At 35.4% G+C, this 22,488-nt stretch overlaps 1 protein-coding gene across 2 annotated transcripts in view; it reads left to right on the forward strand.

The window, feature by feature from the left end:
* TWSG1 (twisted gastrulation BMP signaling modulator 1) overlaps positions 1-16,095 on the forward strand; it is a 43,861-nt gene extending 27,766 nt beyond the window's left edge. For both annotated transcript variants that reach the window (XM_039845860.1, XM_039845859.1), the window contains exons 4-6: positions 11,416-11,682; positions 13,095-13,322; positions 14,350-16,095. In XM_039845860.1, the coding sequence (XP_039701794.1) occupies positions 11,416-11,682; positions 13,095-13,276 (449 nt within the window). In that variant the 3' untranslated portion in view covers positions 13,277-13,322; positions 14,350-16,095. The remainder of the gene's footprint in view (positions 1-11,415; positions 11,683-13,094; positions 13,323-14,349) is intronic.
* Positions 16,096-22,488: the final 6,393 nt, after the last annotated feature.

Genomic DNA, 22,488 nt, shown 5'->3' on the forward strand with positions numbered 1-22,488 from the left:
GAACCTGGGTATGGGTGTATAAGAGAACTCTCTGTACTATCTTTTTTATTTTTCTGTAAAACTTATTAAAAAGTCTATTAAAAATAGATTACAGAGGAAAAAATATAGTATGGACAGTATGATCCTGTATAAAAGAAATATCTATTCATATATGTTATTGTCAAAATAGAGACCTTAAAATTTTTATTAAAAGTGTACTAAATCTACAGATAAATTCGTGGAGAGTTGATATAGTTTTAATATTGAATCTTCTTACACATAAGCATGGTATTGCTTTCTTTTTAATGTTTTATGTCCTTAATGTCTTTCAATAGAGATTTATCTGTTAAAACACAGAAATTAAGTTAAAATGTTTATCAGTCCATTAAACAAAGGACAGTAGTGTTGTTGGTGCTATAAAAGTTTAGAAAATCAGATGTGATTCTACTGCCGAATGAATTAATTGTAGACATTTGTAATTTGATGCTTTTTAAAAGATATCTTGAAGAAAAAAAAGATCCTAACTTCTTAGATCATGCATTCCATGTATAGAATTTTGTCTAGTGAAACCATTTTTAATTATTTAAAATATTAGTGTAGCAACATCTAAATTGGATTGACCTAGTCAGTCAGGGAATATTTTGTGAAAATAATAACTAGTGTTTATATAACATCTTTTAGGTATCAAGCACTTTTCATATATCAATTCATTTAGTCCTTACAACAAACCTAAGATGCGCGAGAGTGTTATCATCCCTCATCTGTTTTACAGAAGACACTGAGACCAGAAAGTTTAAATGACCTCCTTAAGGTCAAACAGTCTGGAGGAAAGTCAAGATTCAAGCCAGATAGTCTGGCTTTTAAATCCATGTTCTGTGACCCATTGCATTATATGACTTCTTGTATGTGATATTGTATATATTACTCAGCTTCTTAAGAAGACAAAAGTGAATATGGTGTCATTTTAAAATAATGCAACATAGTAGCTTTCATTTATAGCCATTATAACTATTATTCTTAAGTTAATAAATGATATTGGATTTAATGAATAGATATTTACAACTACTGGTCATTCGTGATCTCTATTAAGATAATGGGATTGGTATATATTCAGCGAACTCTACATTTTCTCTTTGGATTTAGCCAGACCATTTGAGAACTGCATACTTAGATGGCATTGTTGTGGCCTTTTCTAATGTTGCGTCTGCCTTTCTATACTTGGTATTATGCATTGAGTCTGCATTGAGAGGCATTGTAGAACTGTATCAACTCATGAGAGGACAGACAGTGGTGAGAATTTTTTATGTTTATGAAAACAGGGCATGGGTTTTAAAAGATTAAGGAAAGCTGCTCTAGACAATGGGGTGTCCTCGTTTCTCAGTTTCAGTCATTTGTCTCAGTGGTGTCCTTTTTGCATCACTGCATCTTCTATATATCATCAGATAAATTGTTTCTTTTCCTTTTTTTTTTTCTTTTTGGTAATTTGTAATTTGAAACAATGGGTATTTTGTTTTCAGAAAAAGACAATTATAGTATTAATTTGGTTCTTTTTAAAACTATATGTATCCACTGGAGGTTCTGATTTACACTTTGTATTTATGCTGAGAAAACTAAGAGCCAGAGATGAAATCTTCTGTCTACTCTTGTAGCCCTCTCAAACTATTTGATCACATGCTCTGCATCCCATTGTTTTTTCTGGGTAACAGTAGGTCACATTCTGCCTTAGTGATCTAGCTACAATGGCTATAGTCTCTTACTATCCGTTCTTCTAATGCAGCTGTTCTCAAACTTTTCTTTTAATCTCAGGACCCTTCTGTAATCTGAAATATTGAATCTTTAGCGATCTGCTGCTGTGGTTGTAGTATACGAAGAAATTCCAGCATCACACAGCTGTGTAATTAGAAAAGAGAAGAATATTTTAATAGCCTTTTCAGATCATTGTGAATATTCTTCTTTATTACTACACCCAAACTGGACAAGTGGTAACTTCTTAAAGGTTAGTTACAAAGTAGAATCTAAAGCCAATTCTGAAACTCTTCAAAACTCTTTTACATCAAAATCCATTAGTCTGTCTTCAATTTTGGAATAACTTTTACCCATGCATAATTTTATAACATCATGCATTGGCCATTGGAAATTATGAGTTCACTGAGTCATGCAGATCTTCCAAATATTGACACATTCATTATATAATATCCCCAAAAATCACATTAGTTAACTTTACCACTAATGTCATCAGAAAAGTACTTAAGTATTGGGAAACAGTCAAGCCATGGTGGATGATACAAGTGTTCCAAAATTCTAATTTTTGCTTGAAAATTGAATTTCATTATCAATAATAAATACTGTGAGTTGTATCCTTAAAGTAACATACTCGCTTAATTCATTTTCAGTAAAATGTATATCATATATACAATTCTTCATAATTATAGTTTGGTAGTTATTTTAAGTAAAAATAGTATTGTAAGCAAAAAGTGGGTAGTTCAGCTCGCAACTCAATAAATGATTTTTTTTGGTACAAGCATTGTACTTAAGTATATAGTATGTTTTTCTGTGTATTTCTCAGTTCATCACACAGAATATTAAAAAGTCTTGTGTTCAACAGTCCTCATTGAATGAAATTAATCATCGTTATTGCTTCAATAAACATTTTCTTGTGTGGAACTCCTCCCCCGCTTTTTGTAAACTATATTTGGTGGTAAAGAATACAATAACTACTAGTAACAGTTTGGTGTCACTGCCTTGATTCAAGCTAAGGCACCAAATGTTTTACCCATCAGTGCAAATGTTAGAACTATAAAATGAACAAACAAAAAACAAACAGTCTTATGAAAATTATTTTGACCGTATGAACCCTCTGAAAGGATCTTAGAGACTCTAAGGAGTTCATAGACTACACTTTAGGAACTACTATTCAAATAGATTCTTTTTTGAATATTTGGAGTATTGTGCTAATATAGTCAATATTTTAAAGAACACTACTAATGAAGTAATAATTTTGCACATCCAAGTAGGTTATTTAAGTGGAAGTATTATGTTGAATTTTAGAAAATATAAAAACGAAGGACTTCCAGTATCTACTACAATTAACATAAATGTATTTTTCTTTCAAACGTAATTTAAAAACTAAAATTACTACTTAAATTCAATAAATTCAAACACTACAAGAAGGTATAGATATTGAAATGTCTCCCTTCCTTATGCCCCCAGTTCCTCTCCCTAAAGTTGTTTCCCATACACACTTCAAGTAAAGAAGTACATATTTATCACACTTTTTATTGTATAAAAAGTATAATAAGCTCCAAGATATGTTTAGAATAACTTTATTTTTAATTAGATCAGAGAGCATCTTTTAATAACATTTTTGGTCTTTTTTTTCATTCAGTTAAAAGTCTCATGAATCATGCATGTCAAAGAGTTTTTGTTTCCTCCTTTTGTCAGCACTGAAAGTTCTAACTTTTGGAAGGGTTAACAAGAGTTTATCTCTAATGAACTCTAGAAATTAGTAACTTTAGTTAACAACAAATTATTGATGCGAACCACTTAATATCAAAAATAAGTGTTTTAAATACAATGGCTAACAATCCAAGTTTGAAGAACAGAAAGTAGATCAGTGCAGCCAGGTGTTAGTAAACACGGAATAATAGAGAGATGAGTAAGAGAGGCTGGTAAGGGCCAGGTCTTGCAGGCTGTGGAAAGGAGTTTGGATTGTGTCCTAAGTATAATGGAAACCCGCTGGAGAGTGTACGATGGTGGTATCTAAATTACAGCTTTAAATGATCATTCTGGCTATTATGTAAAAGGTGGACTTCAGGGTACAAAGAGAAGAGACAGGGGGATCCATTAGGCAGTTTAGTTTAAAAGATGATGGTAGATTGGACTAGGATTGTTGACAGCAGTGGAAATGGTGCAGCTTCAGATTCAGGAAATATTTGGGGGGTAAATGGTCAGAGTTTGGTTTGAATTGGATATGAAAAAAGAGGGAATTAATGATTGACCTATGAGTTGAGTGATTGAGGCAGATTTGAAAATTATTATCACTAAGGCGGTCAGGAACAAGAGGCCAGGGTGGATCTTCACTGTGAATATTGAAATTGTCAAGAATGATAATGGGTCTCATGGCTGAAACGAAATAGTGATCCAGGTATTGAAGTTATTAGTAAGTGAGGGAGAAGTGGCTGAGTGTACAAATAGCTAAAAGGAAGGAGGGATAAGAGATGGTAAAATTCAATAGCATGTGTTTTAAAGTAGCTAGAGTTTATGAAAGAATGAAAAATAGAGTTTAAAATCCACCAACATATAGTTTTTCCAGCTCCATTCAAAATTTGATGAAGGTTTGGTCTAAGGTGATAGCAGAGATAAAGAGATGTATGTGGCCTTATTGGAAAAATAATTAGAAGGTTAAACTTGATCGCACTTGGTGACACTTTGGAAATGGGAATTCAGGAGAAGTGAGCCAAAAATAGCCTCTGGATTTCTGGCTTGTGTGACTGGATATATTGTGACAGGGAACCAAGATAGAGGATGCTGTAATAAGGCCCAGGTATGCTGAGAAAGATGATTAGGATAGTTGAGTTTCAGAGGCATGTAAGGTTCTCCAGTGAAGATGTTCGGTAGGAAGCTGGATACAAGTATGTGGGGAAAAAGATGGAAGGAGAGAATGAGAGAATAATTCATTACATTTTCCAGCTCTTTAAAGTAACTATAACTTCTGGTTCAACATAATGGTTTAAATTCACACATTTTTCTCCCTCGTACTTAAGACTGCAGTAAAATTAAATAAAGGAATAAAACTGAAAGTCAACTCTTAGTAACAAAGAGAAAGAGAGGAAGGAATTTTAACAAGAACTATCTATCTATCTAGGAAAGATGGAGACACTTGCTGTTTAATAAACAGATTGGAAGAAACACCAAAATAATTTGCCAAAAGTAAAAAGGGGTAGGATTAGGAGTGACCTTGTCAGCTAAACTCCCAAAGAGTCTCCAGGATCATTTTTGGCTTTTGTGGGGTGTAAGAGAAAGAATTAGATCTGAAAATAGCAAGATTATTTGAAGCTCTATCTGTAGAACAGCTGCATGACTTGATACCCTACTCCCTCCCTAATTCTTCAGAAAAAGTTCCAAATAATTCAGGAAGAAAAAATTGGAGAGATTCTCTCTCTAAAGAAATTGGAGGAATTAACTGGAAAGGACTAAAACCATTGGTATGTCGTTGGTATTCAAGTCTAGGGCTTCTCATCTAGGAATTGCAGCAGAGGGAGGTGTCTCCAATCTAATTACCAAACATGCAAGGAAAACAGAACAAGTACTGTGAAAGAAAGAACAAAGTAAATATGGAGGAGAACTTTAAAAGATAAATCTTTAAGAAAACTGATTGTTATATTTTAGAGAAATTTGAGAAAATATATCTATATTATGAAAAAACGAAGCATTTGAAATTTAATTTTTGATTGGAAAAATGATCAAGAGGGGCTAAAAATAATATTGGGATGTCATAGGATATAGAGCAAACAGACAGATGGAAAATATAACAGGAAAAAAATAGATATTCTAGAAAAGCATTAAAAAATAGGAGAGACTTTATCAAAGAATAGAAGAAAATTTCCCGTAGCTGAGAAAAAACCAAGTGTCTACAAAATGTTGAGCAAGATTAATGAAACAAGATCTACATCTAGACATATCCTCATAAAATCTTACAACTGCCAAGTTAAAGAATATTCTAAAAGATTCAGAAAGAGCAATAGAGTTCATATTACAAGGAGTAAAAATCACATTGCCATCAGACTTCTTTCTCATCAGTGTCGCTGGACCAATGCATAAGTGGTCAATGGAAAAATTATTTGACCTGATAAGTTATTGATCAAGAATGTGAATGTAAAATAAAAACATTTTTAGACAGCAAGAATTCAAAGTGTACTTCTCACATACCATATTTTAAATGTGTAATCAAAGATCAATCAAACAAAATGGAGCCAAAGACCAAGAAAGAGAAAAACATGGGTTGAAGGAAATGATTGCTTTAACCAGGAGTTGAGTTGAGGATAACTATAGGATAATAACTGTACAGAAGGTTGCGCTATGTTTTTTGTAATGCACAATCAACTGTGGCCAGAGGAGACACAAGAGAGGCTCAGGAAACAAAGTTTATTATACTCACAGGTCTCAGAGAGGGGGTCACTGCATGCCATGCAGGGTCAGGGGAAGCACTAGGTTTTGGTCAAGTTGCAAAATAGAGGAGTGAGAGGAAAGTTTGGGCTGGAGCCTTCCATGGGGTTTCCACAGGAAAGGTGAGGCAGGCAATGCAAACAGTTTAGGACTGGGTAGTCTGAATAATTCCCATGGGCTTTGGGTTTATAGGAGTGGTCTCTAGTTGCCTGTTACCTGGCTCTGGGATGATGAAGGCAGAGGAATACTGCTTCCTGAGGTTTACGGGTTGACAGAGGAGATGTGGGTCTGGATTAGTCAGTTTGCAAATCACAGGTGTGCTCCCAGCCCAGCCCTTTACTAGCTCCAAGAATTGGCTAGCCCCAGGAGGAGCAGTCTTGCCCCATTTAGAAAGGTTTTTCCAAGATGTCAAAACATCATCATATACAGAACATTTAAATTATAAATAATACAAAGGCCTAGGAGACAATGAGTCTGATTGAAGCAGTGAGATCTCTGAGAAGCATATCTTTGAGAAGAAAATGAGTTCTATAGGATATCAAGCATATAATTGAGAAGCAGATTAAGTTTTCAGGATTTGCTATATAAGCTTATCTGTGATCCACAAAAATAAATCCAAGAATATTAGTCCATAAAGAATTAAAGATGGCAGTTCATTTGCTATTATGAAAATTTTCTCTTACATAACAAAGGGGAGCGAATAGTGTAATGAATTTTATATACCCATCACCAGATTCAGCAGTTATCAAGAATATACCATGGTTGTTTCAGCTGTCTTTTTTTCCTTTTTTCTTTCTTTGCTCAGAAGTAGCTAAAAGCAAATTACAGACAGTAGATAATTTTACCCGTGCTTTTCCTCAGTATCAATCTCTAAAAAAAAATCCAGACATTTATTTTTTAAATCATAATGCCATGTGACACCTAACAAAATTAACAATCATTTCTTGGCATAATCTAACATTCTAGATGTCTCAAAAATGTGTTTTTATAGTTAATTTATTCAAATTGATCCAGGCAAGGCCCTCGTATTGTATATGGTTGTTGTGTCTTTTAGTCCTCCTTTAATCCAGAATGACCCCCTTCCTTTTCTTTTTCTCATGCAATATGACATATTGAAGAAATTGTATCAGTTTCCCTGTATAATATCCCACATTCAGAATTTGATTGATTACTTCTTTGTGATACCATTTAACTTGTCCCTCTGTTCCTCTGTATTTCCAGTAATTTGAAGCTAATTGTAAAAGTTTGATTAGATTTAAGTTTAATATTTTTTGTCAAGAAGACCTCTTAGGTAATGCTGTGTGAAATGTAGCATGTTTTCCAATATTTTATGGAGTTCAAGAAAAAGTTCATTTTATCCTGAAATTAGAAATGTTTTCCTTTGATAACATTGGACAAGGAAATCCTATCATACATCTGTTCAGCAGTGAACAGTTTTCATAGGGTCATGTTAAGGTAACTGCCATTTACTCATTTTCACCTTTTAGAATCAACATATAGTAAGAAAAGAAGATTTCATTGTGCATAGGCAACAGAATGTCGTCATCAAGTTCGTCATGTAAAAGTAGGAGAAGTTGCGGGGAGGAGGAGAAGTGGGGAAAATGCCAGTGACTTTATCTGCCCATGAGAGAATTAAGAGATGTGTAATAAAAATTAGAAATTTATTTAAGATTATAAAAGAAAAATTATAGTATTAGAAATATGGGAGATAGGATTAGTGTAAATGAATATAATCTTCATCTTTCATGTAAGAGGATTAATAGATAATATCTAAAGGTGTTTTTACTGCTACTTGTGAATTATTTTTATTTAAAGTCTTGTAGAGGTAACCAGATAAATTTAAGAATAGACTTTTAAAGTAGCTGTATCTGGAGAATGGAATTAGGGGATGGGAAGAGTGGAAAGGAATGTCGCTTTTCATTGTAAGCTTGGACTATTGGTTTTCAGCCATGAATATTCATTTAAGAAAATAGTAACTTTTTTCCCGTTAGTCTTAATTTCTACACTAAAATGTGATTTCATCGAGTAAATTCTACTTTAATGTATTCTTGGTTTTCAAAATATGATGGCAACAGGTCAAGTATATAAAAGATTTAAACATAGATCAGAACAATTCTTTGTGTTTAGTAGTTGTAGATCAAGAGCAAGATAGTGAATTCTGCTTTGGTGATAGAAATAGCATCAGAATTTTATGCACCGAAAGGATTTGAAATAGTTGCCTTTTCAATTGTTGGCATTTATTTCCTGATTTTTGGCCTCTCTGACTGTGATGTGCAGAGCCAATTTCTTTAAAATTTTTAGTATAATTAGTATTTAAATTTCAGTGTGGTAAGAGATTGCCACAAAGAAACAAACTACTTCGAGAAAATGATCATAAAAAGAAATGAGAGCTCCAAAAATAAACTATATAGTCAACGAAAAAAGGGCTCTCTAATAATGATAAACTTCGAGACTGTGGTGAGAAGCTTCCCAGAAACATTTTATTAAATAATTTAAACTATGGATGGTTAGTAACTCTCCAGCCAGAAACTGATCCATCTGACATAAAGAACATGGACAACTAAAGAACTTACAGAAACTTCAAAACATTACTTTTTCCTCCCACCCCAACAGGATTGCCCCCACATGTCATTGGAAGATCAGATTTCATACCTCACCAAGCTTAAAATAATGCGGAATTTGAAGAGTGCTTCAGGCAGGAAACAGAAGGTCAAAATCAGCATTGCCTAGGAAGAGTTTCTTGTGATGATCTCTTTGAATATAATCTTAATTAAAAAGAAAAGACAGATGAAAACTTTGTAATGGTACCATAGAAAATATTACCTAGTAAGATTTACTTTATGCTTACCGGTTTTAATGCAGTGTATTGAGTTTTAAATTAGAAATGTTTTGGGGTTAAGGTTATTAAATGCATAAAACTCCAAAACAGATTTTTTTTTTTAAATGTAATGATATCTCTGATTATGAGCACTGGAGTTTCTTGAAAGTCTCAATAAAAATATTGAGTTTAGCTCTTCTAACCATTGAACTCTGTTGTTTACCTTTTCATCTCTGATTACTAATTTTCATTCATTATAGACTCCAACAGAATTTATTGTATGTATTTATATAATACAAATATTCTAAATATTTGCTTTTAGTGGCACTTAAAAATTATTTATAGAATGATTATTAGAGCAGTGGACATGAAATCAGATTGAATCATAATCTTGGCTCTTATCCTAAATTATATAACATTGGACAAATCATTTAACTTATCTGGGCCAATTTTCTCTTTTGTGAACAGAGGAGTCATATTTGATCATTTAGTTCATGAACGCTGTCACACAATCTAAATCATAAAAGTTCATGCATATCGAAAGATTTTACAAAGAGCATGCGCAACCTTGTTACCCTCAGTTCTGGCCATGTTCTGTAAACTAACAAAATGTGGAAAGCATGAGATGATTTTCCTTCTCCCTAAGTTTACAAAATATAGGAATTTATATATTTTGTCTAACTTTTCAAACTTTTAATTTGGGAAAGAAGAAAAATTCCATTTTACACCTAATAGATGCTAAACAAAAATGAAACATAAGTTAGCTTTTAAAAATATAATGTTCACAAAAGGAAATCCAGAGAATGTGTTCAGTTCTTATTGCTACTAAACAACCTACCCCAAAACATAGTCGTTTAAAACAATAATAATCATTTATTAGCTCACAAACCTGCCTTTTGGGCATAGTTCTTTGGGGTCACTCCTTTCTGCTCCACATACTGTCCGACAACTCAAAAACTGGCTGGGCTCATTAAACATTTTCTCAGCTCTCCCTTTTATAGCAAAACTCCTTGAAAAAGTTTTCTATGGTCACTCTCTAATTCTCTTGTGCCATTTTGTCTTTTTAAAAATATTTTTACTAACTATGGGAGGTGAACAGTGTAAATGTAGATATGCCTTACTGTTAAAATGTACAGCTGAAACTTACTGGATTTCGTTAACCAATGTCACCATAAAAAAACATAAATAAAAAATAAATTAAATAAACATTTTTAAAAAGAATTCATTTTGAAATAATTTCAAATGTGAAGAAAATTTTCCAGAAGGGTAAAAAGACTGCTGTGTCCCCTCACCCTTATTCTTGTTATTGACATTAATGAATTTGCTCCATTACTTAGTAACCCTTGCTCTTTCCCTTTCCCTACACACACACACACGCACATGCACACGCACACGCACTCACAGTCACACATGTATGGGCACACTCCCATGACCATTCATGTCTTTTGAACCATTAGAAAGCAGGCTTTACTGATGTCCCATCACTACTAAATACTCCAGTCCGTATTTTCCAACAACAAGGACATCTGCCTACATAACTAGCAGACAACACTCCAAATCAGAAAACCAACATTGGTACAACCCTGCCACCCAGTCCATAAACTCCATTTATATTTTGCCAACTGTTTCAAAAGTATCTCTTCTTCCTTTCTGGTCCAGGATTCTATCCAGTTAGTTGTCCTGTCTCTTCCAACTTATTCAATCTAAAACAGTCCCTTAGTCTTTACCTTGACAGTTTTAGTGAGTACAGATCTTACGTTATGTAAGGCGACCCTCAACTTTGATCCACCTGATATTGACTGATGACCATACTTAAGTCACACATTTTTGGTGACAACATCACAGAAATGAAGCTGTGTAGTCCATCAGGAGATACACAACATCAAACTTTCCCATAACTGGTGATGTTAACCTTGATCTACTGGTTACATTTGTGTCTGCCATATTTTTCCACATTAAAGTACCACTAAACCCTTTGTGATTGATTAGTATTTTGTATAACGTTTTCCAAGAGTACATCAATATGTTCCTCATCAAACCTCCACCCACTAGCCTTAGCATCCATTGACATCTCCCATCTAAATCAAGCACCTCTATTGCCAAATGGTAATTTTCTATTTTCTTCATTCCTTCTACATCTATCAGTTGACACTCTGGTGAAAGGAAGAGCTTTCCATTCTCCTCCATGTACTAATTTGTTTATAACGTAAGGACTCATCAATTTCTACTTTATTCACCTGGTGATAATCCATTACTATTGTTAGTATGCTTAATGATATTGAGGTATCATCATATCTAGGCCCTCTCAGCCAAAAAAAACTAGGAAAATATTTATGTATAATAGATGTCACATAATTTTAATATGTTGGAGCTTTGATTGCAGGGCAGTAACTAACTCATGACATTATAATCAGTGAGGAAAATAAACTTATCCTCTTTGTCCCCTCCCCCAGGCATGTGTAATCCTCGAAATTATAGTGACACACCTCCAACTTCAAAGAGCACAGTGGAGGAGCTTCATGAGCCCATCCCTTCTCTCTTCCGGGCTCTCACAGAAGGAGACACACAGTTGAACTGGAACATCGTTTCCTTCCCTGTCGCAGAAGAACTTTCCCATCATGAGAATCTGGTTTCATTTTTAGAGACTGTGAACCAGCCACACCACCAAAATGTGTCTGTTCCCAGCAATAACGTTCATGCACCTTATTCCAATGACAAAGGTAACTGCCAACAGTTAACTTTTTCTATCCTCCCTGCTCACTTTTTGTGTGGTCTGTGAAGCTGTATTAAGGTGATCTTTTAGAACAGCCTTTTGGTTTTGATCTTGTATAGTTTCAAGTAAATTCTGGACTTTAACAGCCCCGGCCCAGAGTGGATAAGGGGGCAGGTCAGGCATATTGTCACAACTTCTTCATACTCTCAATGGTAGGGGCTGTGTTGGGAGATAGGTGTATGGTCCTAATTTTGATATTTGTGTTAGACTTCAGTTGTTCCTTTCATTAGATAGCAATGGTGTTGCTTACCTGATACAGTATTGCTCGCCATCAGGTAACATTGAACGTATCCTAGGAAGTCAGGTTTTTATAGTAGTGTTGGCAACACAAATGATACCAGGTCATCAGCTGGATTTCTTTATGAGCAAGTTGATATTACATCTGATTTCTAAATGTGAACTAACTGTATCCAGTTCTCTGCAAAGGAGTACTGATGGTAGAAGGGAAACTAAATGAGAAAATGACTTATACAACTTTAAGAAATATATTAAAGAACATTTATTAGTGAAGATAGGTCATACCTTAATTCTGGAAGGTAAAAGGCATGTAACTTGTATAAAGTCTCTAATATTTTCAAAACCTCTACACAATTTTACTTTGCTTTTAATTCTTCCTAATACAAGTCCAGTTTTTTCCATTAAGCCTTCCCTTACTATTCACACCCCTGGTGATTTATCAGTTCTATAAATGGCTCTGTAAAATAACAACCTTTAACATATACTCTCTATTAATGGTTTTTATTGTCCTTTATTTCATGTACTTTGTCCTCCTAGCTAAGTAGTCATATGGGGTTAACCACCAGGAGAACTAAAAGTTGAAACAATCAAAAGTGGTTGCCTCGGAAAGCAGGACTAGAAATTATTAATAACAATAAGAAGAGTATTTTCTAACAGCTAATGCTGAATTGTGCCAAGCATTGCTAACCACTTAGCATCATTTGAATTATTTGTTTTATTTTATTGTAAATTGTCTGTATAACTTTAGAACACTATTTTTCAGTCGTCTTTTAGCTGGAGAATTCTCTCCTCATAGAAAATGTTATCAGAAATGGCCAGTTTAAAAATCACAACTCTGACACATAGCAAATGTTGTTAAGCCCAGTAATCTAATGTGCAGTTCAAAGTCTGAAATCTGATAAAATGAATAAGTAAGCCCTTTGCATTCTTCAGCTGGAGTAGGAGAATCTGGCTTCCTTCTCAAGGTAGTTAACAAATGCGTTTTTTTTTCCCTATACTTCATCTGTTGTCCTGGGTGAATAGCATAAGAAAACTACGATAAATAACTGTTAATATTCAGCTAAAGCATTTTATCTAATACTTTCTTATTTCTTGCTCTGAATCTTAATTTTTATTTTGCAGAACACATGTGTACTGTGGTTTATTTTGATGACTGCATGTCCATACATCAGTGTAAAATATCCTGTGAGTCCATGGGAGCATCTAAATATCGCTGGTTCCATAATGCCTGCTGCGAGTGTATTGGTCCAGAATGTATTGACTATGGTAGTAAAACTGTCAAATGTATGAACTGCATGTTTTAAAGGAGGAGAAGAAGTGCAAACCAAAGCAATTCAGTCATAAATAAAGGTATGAAAAGCTATTTACCAAGGTCCACTGGTTGTATCAGAATGCCAGCAGGTTAAGAAGACGTGATAAATTTGGATTGAGTTACTTTTGAAGTATGACAAATCTAGCAATGTGTTAAGTTATTATTATAACTGCTCTTATTGGTTTTACTGTCCACTAGCAGTAAGCCCTTTTCCTCTAAATACATGTACAATCTTGTTCATATGAGAAGCAAGTGCACAGAGAATACCTTGAAAGATCTGAGGCTTCTAATATAAAGCCTGATGTCATTTTCTTCTAGTATTCCATTTGTTTTGGAAATGTTAGAGCATGTTAACATAAGTTATGATTTCTTCATGTACTTCTCCTAGGATACTGAGTTTTTATGGTCATATGCCATTCTTCACTGTCCCTTGCATTGTTTATCTGTTCTATAAATATCCAAATATATCACCCTGAAAACTCATCAGAATCACCATAGAAAGCTTAATTTCAAACCTTTTTATGTTGGTTTTTTGAAATAAATGCTTACTATATTTTACAATTTAAAATTCTTACATAGTAAAATCCATCTTATATTACACATACTGACAAAGCTTTAGGGAAAGTTTCTCCTTCCCTTTGCCCAAAGGGAAAGTTTCTTCTATCCCCTTGCTCAAAGTGCTGATGTAAGTAGTGATGAAGAATATTTATCAAGAATTTCAGAGCACATCTGTGAGACTGCATTAAATACACTGCTAGCATAAATAGTTAAGTTAAAGCATTTCTCTGACTTAAGGTACCAGCTTAAAGCACTAGGAATGGGAGACTCCACAAGTCAGATTCCATGTGGAACAGCAGAGCCGAAAGGCAAAGCTGTGCGCTGCGAAGAGGGAGCCCACCCAGCCTCAGTGCACCGAGCCACATTCTCCCATGGAGGAGTGATAGGAGGGACTAAAGAAGAAAATTTATCTGTATGAACTGGGAAGGTTGAAAATACTGGGGGTTCTAATAGGAAACAAACTTAAAACTATTTACATTTATTATTTTGTCACTTTATAATCTTTAGGTTTATATCTGGATCAAATGTTCCTATTGAAGAAATACAGTCATACAGGAGGAAGTTAAGATTATGATACAAACAAACAAAAAACCTCTGCCCAAGATGATGATTAACTTCAAATACACTACAGCATCTGTTCACCCCATTGATCGCCAGGGTTGATTCGGCTGATCTGGCTGGCTAGGCAAGTATCCCCTTCCTCCCTCACTGCTCCACGTGCGTCCCTCCCGAAGCTGCGCGGGAGCTATGTAGGTCAAAGAGGACAACCTTTCCCGACAGAGGAGAGGACCATTCTTTGATCAAGGGTATAGAGTAGCCGTGCTCCCCTGCTAGAACCTCCAAACAAGCTCTCAAATACACTACAGAATATCTTGTCAGCTTTTTATATACTGTTTCAATAAAGATAAGCTTAAGTACTATGTGCCCTTCATAGTAATAAAATCACAATCTTCAAGCATGAATCTAAAACGTAAATATGCCACACTCAAATACAGAATTATTAATTTCTCAAATAGGATATATTTGAATTATATGAAAGTTTTTAGGAATATCTCTTTGTATATCTAAATATTTTAGTACATAAAAATAATGTTTTTTCATTATCTGAATAGTAGTTACAAGATCGTATGTAATATTATGATGAACTATCATAAAATTTGAAGCCTATAGATTTATAGATTGTATTTATATTCATTATCTGAACAGTAGTTACAAGATTGTATGTAATATTATGATGAACTATCATAAAATTTGAAGCCTGGATCTCTTTTCTGCTCTTTCAGATAATTCTAATGAATACTCAAGGTACTTTAGCTTTTTAAAAAGTTGAAATTTAGCTCATGGATATATTTTTTTTACTAGGAAAAAATTGGGATATCTGTTTCTTTCTTTTACCTAGAATGCCTCTGTTTAAAAGTGCCTTGGAAACATTTTAACTCCCCTTCTTCATTAAGACCAAGAAAGCTGAAGCTTTTCTTGAACTTAAGATTAAGTTTTAAAGGAATCTGTGCTAGCTGGTTCATTTCAACTTTGCGGTTATTCAGAATAATTTCACACTTACCTATGAATAGAGGAATGCTTCTGTGTTTGTTGACAACATGCTTAATGTTTCCCTAAATATATCAACAGACTTTTTAAAACTGCTTTTAAATTTTTTTTAGGTCTTTATTATTAAATTTTAAAATGTAGTATCTCTTCTGCCCCCTACATTGGAAAGATAATTTCTTGAATCATATTATGTTTTAACTGATGTTTTTCTGACCTGTTTCTTTCAATGGCAATTATCCCTAAATGTAATGGTCTTTTATATTCAAATTTTGCTTAATTTTTCTGGTTAATGAAGGTGTTGAAAGTTCACAGCGAAAGATTCCACTTCAGATTTTGAATAACAATATTTTTCCAAATAAAAAGTATAACATTTGGGAAGCTGGTAGCCCCACTAAAATTTAGAACATCAACTTACTTTTATATAGAAGCTCTGGTAAAAATTATTTTTTGAATCAAAAATTAGGTTCTTGCCTTTTATAACTAGATTTAAAAAGCACTAAATTTTAAATCAGTAGGTACTATAAAAGCCATGTATAAAAGGTTCATTCCTATAGTAAGACATTTCATTGCTCCAGGTTTTTCTGCCCTCTTATTTCAGTAATAGTTTAATTATTACCGAAACTATAGTGGCACCAAATCAATTCAAATAAAATAATTCAAATAAAATAAGTCTTTGTTTACATAGAGTGCTCTAAAGGAGAAGCCTTCATTTAGAAATATGATTTATAAGGTTTCAGAAAACAAACTTGATGAGATGTTAAAATATTTGAACAATTATTTATAAATCACAAAAACTTCTGAAAAATGAGGTAAATATATAAATAAGCCACATATTTAAAGGTCGTTTTTATGAAAACTTCTTTGAAGATTTTTTAAACCCATTCTGCATTCCTATGAGTCTATGTTTATTGTATTTTACATGATCTACAATCTATAAAATTATGTATTTTTCTTTGGTTGTCCCTATAAACAAAAAGTTTTTTAATAAAAAATTGAAATGAGTGTGTCATGTTTTTGTTAGATTCGGCATAGAACGTCAGAATAAGTTTGACATTTCTGTCTAGTGAAGTTTTTTTTTTTAGGCGAGGCAACCCTTAGTTGACCTCACAGATTGCAAGGAACTTGTCAGTTTACAATCCCTTATGTTTTATTTTTTACTCCGACAGCACCTGGTCTTCCTAGGTGGTCTCCTGAGAAGTTATCATTTAAGGGATCAGCCGAAGCATATCCTCTTCTCTCGGGATGTCCCTACAGATTCTGTAGTAACTAAGGATCTGTAACAGTTTGCTCTCTGCTTTTTCAAAATATGCTTTATTCTGATATGAGGGAATCTTTGAAATTAAATAAATATTCTCCTTTTTCCGTGAGTCTTGTGATGCCAACCAGGAAGAACTATCTGATGGTTGGAAGGAGTTACAGAAAGGTCAGGGTAGGAAAGTAACTCCCAGCTCTCCCATAGTGTCCTCACAGGATGCTATTATTAGAATTGAGAACCATAGGCTGTACCCTCATGGTAAAAATCAATGTTATTTCACAGTATGTACATTTTGATAGTATCTACAATGGATGGGAGATCTAGAGAGCAAAAAATTCAAGGGGACAGGTTGCTAGCTTGAGTGACTTAAAGGGAACGTTGGAACTGAGGAATTCAAGGATGTAGAATTAGTTTCAAGAAAGATAGTGCATTCGATTAGGAAATTTGTTCTTTAGCTGAAGGTGTCCCATGTGGAGCTGAGAGGCAGAGAGAGTCAGTCTGGAGATGCGGAGTTGAGAGGCACATCTCCAAGCTTGAAAAGTCTGCAGGGACCAGACAGCAGCAGCTAAGGTGTACTGGCCCAATCAGGCTGCTCCACACTGTAACGTTTTGAGTTCTTAAAGTGGGAGACACACCCTTATCTTGTGGGTGTTGGGTGTTATGACTCTGACTTTTTAGATTTTTCCTAACCAATAATACATAAATTCACTTTCTTTTACTTTGAAGTCTGTGCTGGAAGGACAGAGTCAGCAATAATTCCAAGGTCTTCAGACATGAATTCTCAGTGCAGAAGCAAAGACAAAAAAGTTCTGCACTCCCACACTGGTGCTATGACTCAGAGTGAAGCCTGGAGAAGTGCAGAACCCCCACTAATCACAGGCACAGAAATTCCCTCACTTGATGGAGTAGCCACTGAAGTTAGATACAGTCACCACTGAAATATCCTTAGGACAAAAATGATTGTGTTTCCTGCCCTTCTAACTCTGTACTTCACACTGCAGCCAGAGCAACAGTTTTGAATCAGTGTGCAGATAATTACTGCCCCAGCCACAGCTCAGTTCTGAGCAAATAGCAAGGCCTTTGTGCTCCTTTGTCTCAGAGGGTTTGAGTTACCCAGTAGGAAGTAGGAGCAACACAGACAACTCGCCTTTTGTTTTCCAGAAGCCTCATCTGCTCCAGGGCATTTGGCTATGGGGAGTAGAGAGTGAGAGTGCCTTGGGGGCCCTGAGAGAGACAAGAAGTGTGATCTCCCAGACCATAGGGACTGCCCCAGCCTCAACATCCCCTAGAAGAAGCTAGAGCTCTAGGCTTATGAGGAAGCCTGGCTCCTGAGCCTGCAGTTGCCTTTTTCTTGAGATTTCAGTTTAATATTAGCAGCCCAGCTTAGCCCTCTTGGTCCAGGGCCCCCAGACTTGCCTCTAGGATTATGTAAGACCCAAGCAAGATAGGTTGACAGAGCCTCTCTCATGGCAGATGTTGGACGAGATGGGGTCCAGAGTCAGATTTTCTTTGATTTAAAGAAAATGATGAGGTATAAAATGTTTCGCCCCTACGTTTGCTGCATGACAGCTCTGTTGCCAGCCTGGCATCTCACATCCTGGGCTGCATTTCTGTTTCACACCATTTTCTCTCTTTCTTTCACTCCCCTTGATGCTGGCTGTGCCCTCCCCAGCACATCGAGTTCATGCCATGCTTTGGTTTTGCATGAGCTGTTTCCTCTGCTGTGTCTGCTTTTTATGCAGATTTTGGTTTCATGTTCTGTATCAAGTCTGAGCTGAAATATCTTCTCTACGGTCATTTCTAAAGTAGCCCTTCCCTCCATCACCCCAAGCCTATTACTTCATTTTATTTTTTTAATAGGTAACTCTCTAAAAGTATTTACTGTTTATCATCTCTGCTAGCATGTGAAGCCCATGAGGGTAGGGACCTTGTTTCTCTTATCACTGCCTTAAATACAGTTCCCCAGCACTCTAAAGTGTGTGAACAAGGCAGGCACAGACTGTTTTATGGATAAATGAATGATAGCGTATCCTATGATACTTCTTGAAATGGTGACTTCTCATTGAACTCTGATAAAGGCCAGCCCTTCAGTAGGCCGCTCAGGGCCTCACCATTTGGTCCTGCTCACCCCGCTAGGCCCAACTCAGACTTCTTCATTTCACAGCCCAATTGCAATCCCACCAAGCTGCATCATTTCACCCAGAAATGCCATTTTTTCAGTATGGGATGTCTCTGTGTCTACCTTTCACCCCTTTCACTGACCCACTCATAAAGTACTCAGCTTAGCCTTAATTTTTATAAAGAAAATAGTTTACAAATATTTCTAACTATAGTTAACAATCTAACTGTATCTAACAATTACTTTTTTAGGGCCCTCATTCAATGCTTGCTAAGTACTTAAATAGCCAACGAATTAAATTCACTAATAAGGTGAACTTGTTGAACGTTCCAATTTTGCACAGAAACATAGGAAGATTGCAACTTAAAATCAAGTCGAATTCAATTTTTCAGTTACATACTTTAAAATGGATTTATGAGGCTATGCGCTAATAAGCCATATCCTCTACAACATTCAAACATGCCGATTCTTAACACAAAAGCACTGAAAACATGATTTTGATGCCCGTATGCTAGATCCTTCAAATCACTCCAAGGCTGAAAAATGGGTTCCTATTAAGCAAGGCAGTTAATTGTGGTTTCTTATGACATCAGTAAAAATAGTTACTAGAGAATCGATAAAACCAACTGAAAATGGATAGAGGCCAGATTAGATGACAAGACTTGAGCCAAGATTTAGCCAGATATGCCCCCAAAAAACATGGCCTTAAGGAGGCCTGCCCTTGGATGAGCAGGGTAAAATATGTGTTACTTATGGACAGCTGAAGAAGACCATGCCTGTTTTTTTTTCCCACATTTGCCAATCAAGTCATTCCTCTGCCACACCCTCCGAGGGCTGTGGGGCAGGGGGAGTAAATATATAGGGCAGAGAAAAGCCCAGAGGTATACTACATGATGTTCTACCCAGGAAGGAAATACCAGGGTTAGGGGACAAGTGTTCTCAACAAGTAGCCCCATAACCCAGTCCTTTAGGTCCAAATTAAACATATTACCTGAATCTCCCCAACTTTTCAGAATAGTCTGCATGTCTTACCTAGGTTAATGACAGAATTGGACTTGGCATATCTTTGGCTATTAAGATATGTTTTTGTCTTTTTCTCTACTCTTTGATGAAATCCTCCAGTAGAGAAATGTATTTTGGAAAAACTCTCAAGAACTTTGAACTTGATGGAATCTTACATCTTTTCATGTTCCAAAGGTCATACAATTCTTCTAAAATAATATCAAATAGAATTTGGGTTATCTCAGATGGCTTTGACTAAAGTGGCACAACTTTGGGGTCTTTCTATAGCTAAAGATTTTGCCAGAGTAACATTCTGATCTATAATTTCAATGGTTAAACTTTTATGTCTAGTTCTCTCGTGGAAGCCCATTTCGCATATGTTTGACACTTTTGGAGTGTAAGCTTGTGTTCAACAGGACTTCGTGCCATTCCTAGAAGACCTGGATTGTAGATATATACTTTCTGGGAAGATTTTTACTTGCATCTGCAGGTGCTCCAGGGTGTTATCAACCCCGAAAACTTTGATGTGAATTTCTTGGTTTCTAGGAGTAAGTGTGTATCAGGAGTAGACATTTGAACTCCAGAGCAGCACGAAGGTTCTCTCATGATTATGAACTCTCAGAGAGACATTTGCCCCATCCAGAGCCCAGACCAACACAGATAATTGTTTCTTTGTCCTTTGTTCTCCCACTGTCAGAGGGAGAATTTTTCTAATCCATGTACTTGGGGGACTCTTGAAAGGGTCTCAGCATCTGGGCAGTGAGGGAGAGCCTCTAAGCTATAATCCCTACTTCGTGTGGGCCTACACCTCATCCTGTGTCTTCTTGCCCTGTTTAACTTCAAGTCACTAGGTTACTGAGATCAGCTAATACCCCCAGCGGAGGAGTAACAAGTGTGCCAGTCTGGCTTTTAGCTTCAGCGTCAGATTTTTCTTGTTTCTTTTCTCAATCTGGAGAATTTTCTTAATTTTTCATAAGCTCAGCTATACATTTTTTAAAAAATTGATTGGTTGTTTCATCAGCACTTCTGGTTATTTTTTATTTGGAATTCTTCCAAGCTGCAAAACTGCTGGGGATATATGCTTTTCAATATAAAAATGTATATATTAACAATGTTGAGGATTCAGAGAAGGATGGTGTCAAAAATTCAAATGTGTAGCAGACATTAACTGGGGTAACTTCCTTTTCCCACTCTGCCTGCTCAGTGGCCTCTTCTGTGTCGTAATTCCAGTCACAGCTAATTGATCCTGCAGTCAAGAAACCTGACCTAAGCTGGGACAGCCCATCTCTAGCTTAAGAATTTAAAACTTGAAGATAGTGACCCAGAACCCAGTCACATTAATGGCACCACTTTGGAGGGAAGTTCTGCCAACGAAATTCTCCGGAGTTGACCTTCTTCCTGCCCTTCCCAATCTGATTCCTTCGATTCTTAGAGCTACCCCAACAACCTTCCAGTTAAATGCTGTGTTTTGCTTAAGAATCTATTTCTGTTGCTTGTACCAATACTAAATTTCTTACAAAGTGCATTTAAAATTAGAGTAAGGATATTAAAACGTGCTATAAAGTGGTATATTAAAATGGTGTGGTACTGGCATATTAACAAACATCTATGGTATAAATAAGTCCAGATGTAGTTCCACATGCACAAAATGTAAAGTATAAGATAAAGGTGGTGTTACACGCCAATGGGGAATTGTTATTAAATAAATGTGGAAACAGCTGGATAACTGTCTTAGTCAGGTTGGGCTGCTATAACAAACACACACTGGATAGCATAAAAAACAAATGTTTATTTTCTCACAGTTCTGGGGACTGGAAAGTCTGAGAGCAGGATGCCAGTATGACTAGGTCCTTGGCGAGGGCCCTATTCCTGGTTATGTGCTAACGTGGACTTTCCTCAGTGTGTACCCACAGAGAAAGACATCAGTCTCTTTCTTTTACAAGGGCATCTAGCTCATCATGGCATCTCTGCTCTCATGTCGTCATCTAAACCAAGTTACCACCTGAAGGCCTCATCTCCAAATACTATCACATTGAGGATTGTGAATTTATATACGTATATACATATGAACTTTGGGGGGAACATACACATTCAATCCATAGTATTAACCATATAAAAAGAATAAAACTGGAATCAAACCTCACATCTTATACCAAAAGAAATTCTATATCAACCAAAGATTTAAATACAAAAAAATAAAATCACAAAATTACCCCCCAAAAAGAGAATTGGTTTTCAATCTTAGCACGGAGAAGTCCTTTCTAATTACAATTTAAAATTTTTTTCAGTAAAAAGAAAATTGATACATATTACTACAAAGCCAAAATTTGAATTTGGGAATTAAAAAACATCAACAATGAAAAAAACATATGATAAGATAGGAAAAATTTTTTGGTAAGCCAGTAATAAAAAGAATAACCTGATAAAAAAAATAATTGAAGTATATAAATGGACTAGTCAAAGAACAGGAAATGCTAATAACTACTTAAGATTCTCAGCCTCTCTCAAAATTTGAGAAATGCAAATTAAGATATGAACACATAAAATAAAAACATGGAAATATAATTTTCATCTATCAAATTGACAACAGTCAACATTTTTCATCTATGAAATGGACAGTGTTAACCAAAAAATAAGTGAGAGGGAACAAGCATTTACCTAAGATCCAAAGACTTTGGGAAGCACTGATTCAGGCCGAAATCCAAACAGGCAATGGTGAGGG

Source organism: Pteropus medius, unplaced genomic scaffold (genome assembly GCF_902729225.1).
Source record: "Pteropus medius unplaced genomic scaffold, Ma_sr-lr_union100, whole genome shotgun sequence".
NCBI lineage: Eukaryota > Metazoa > Chordata > Mammalia > Chiroptera > Pteropodidae > Pteropus > Pteropus medius.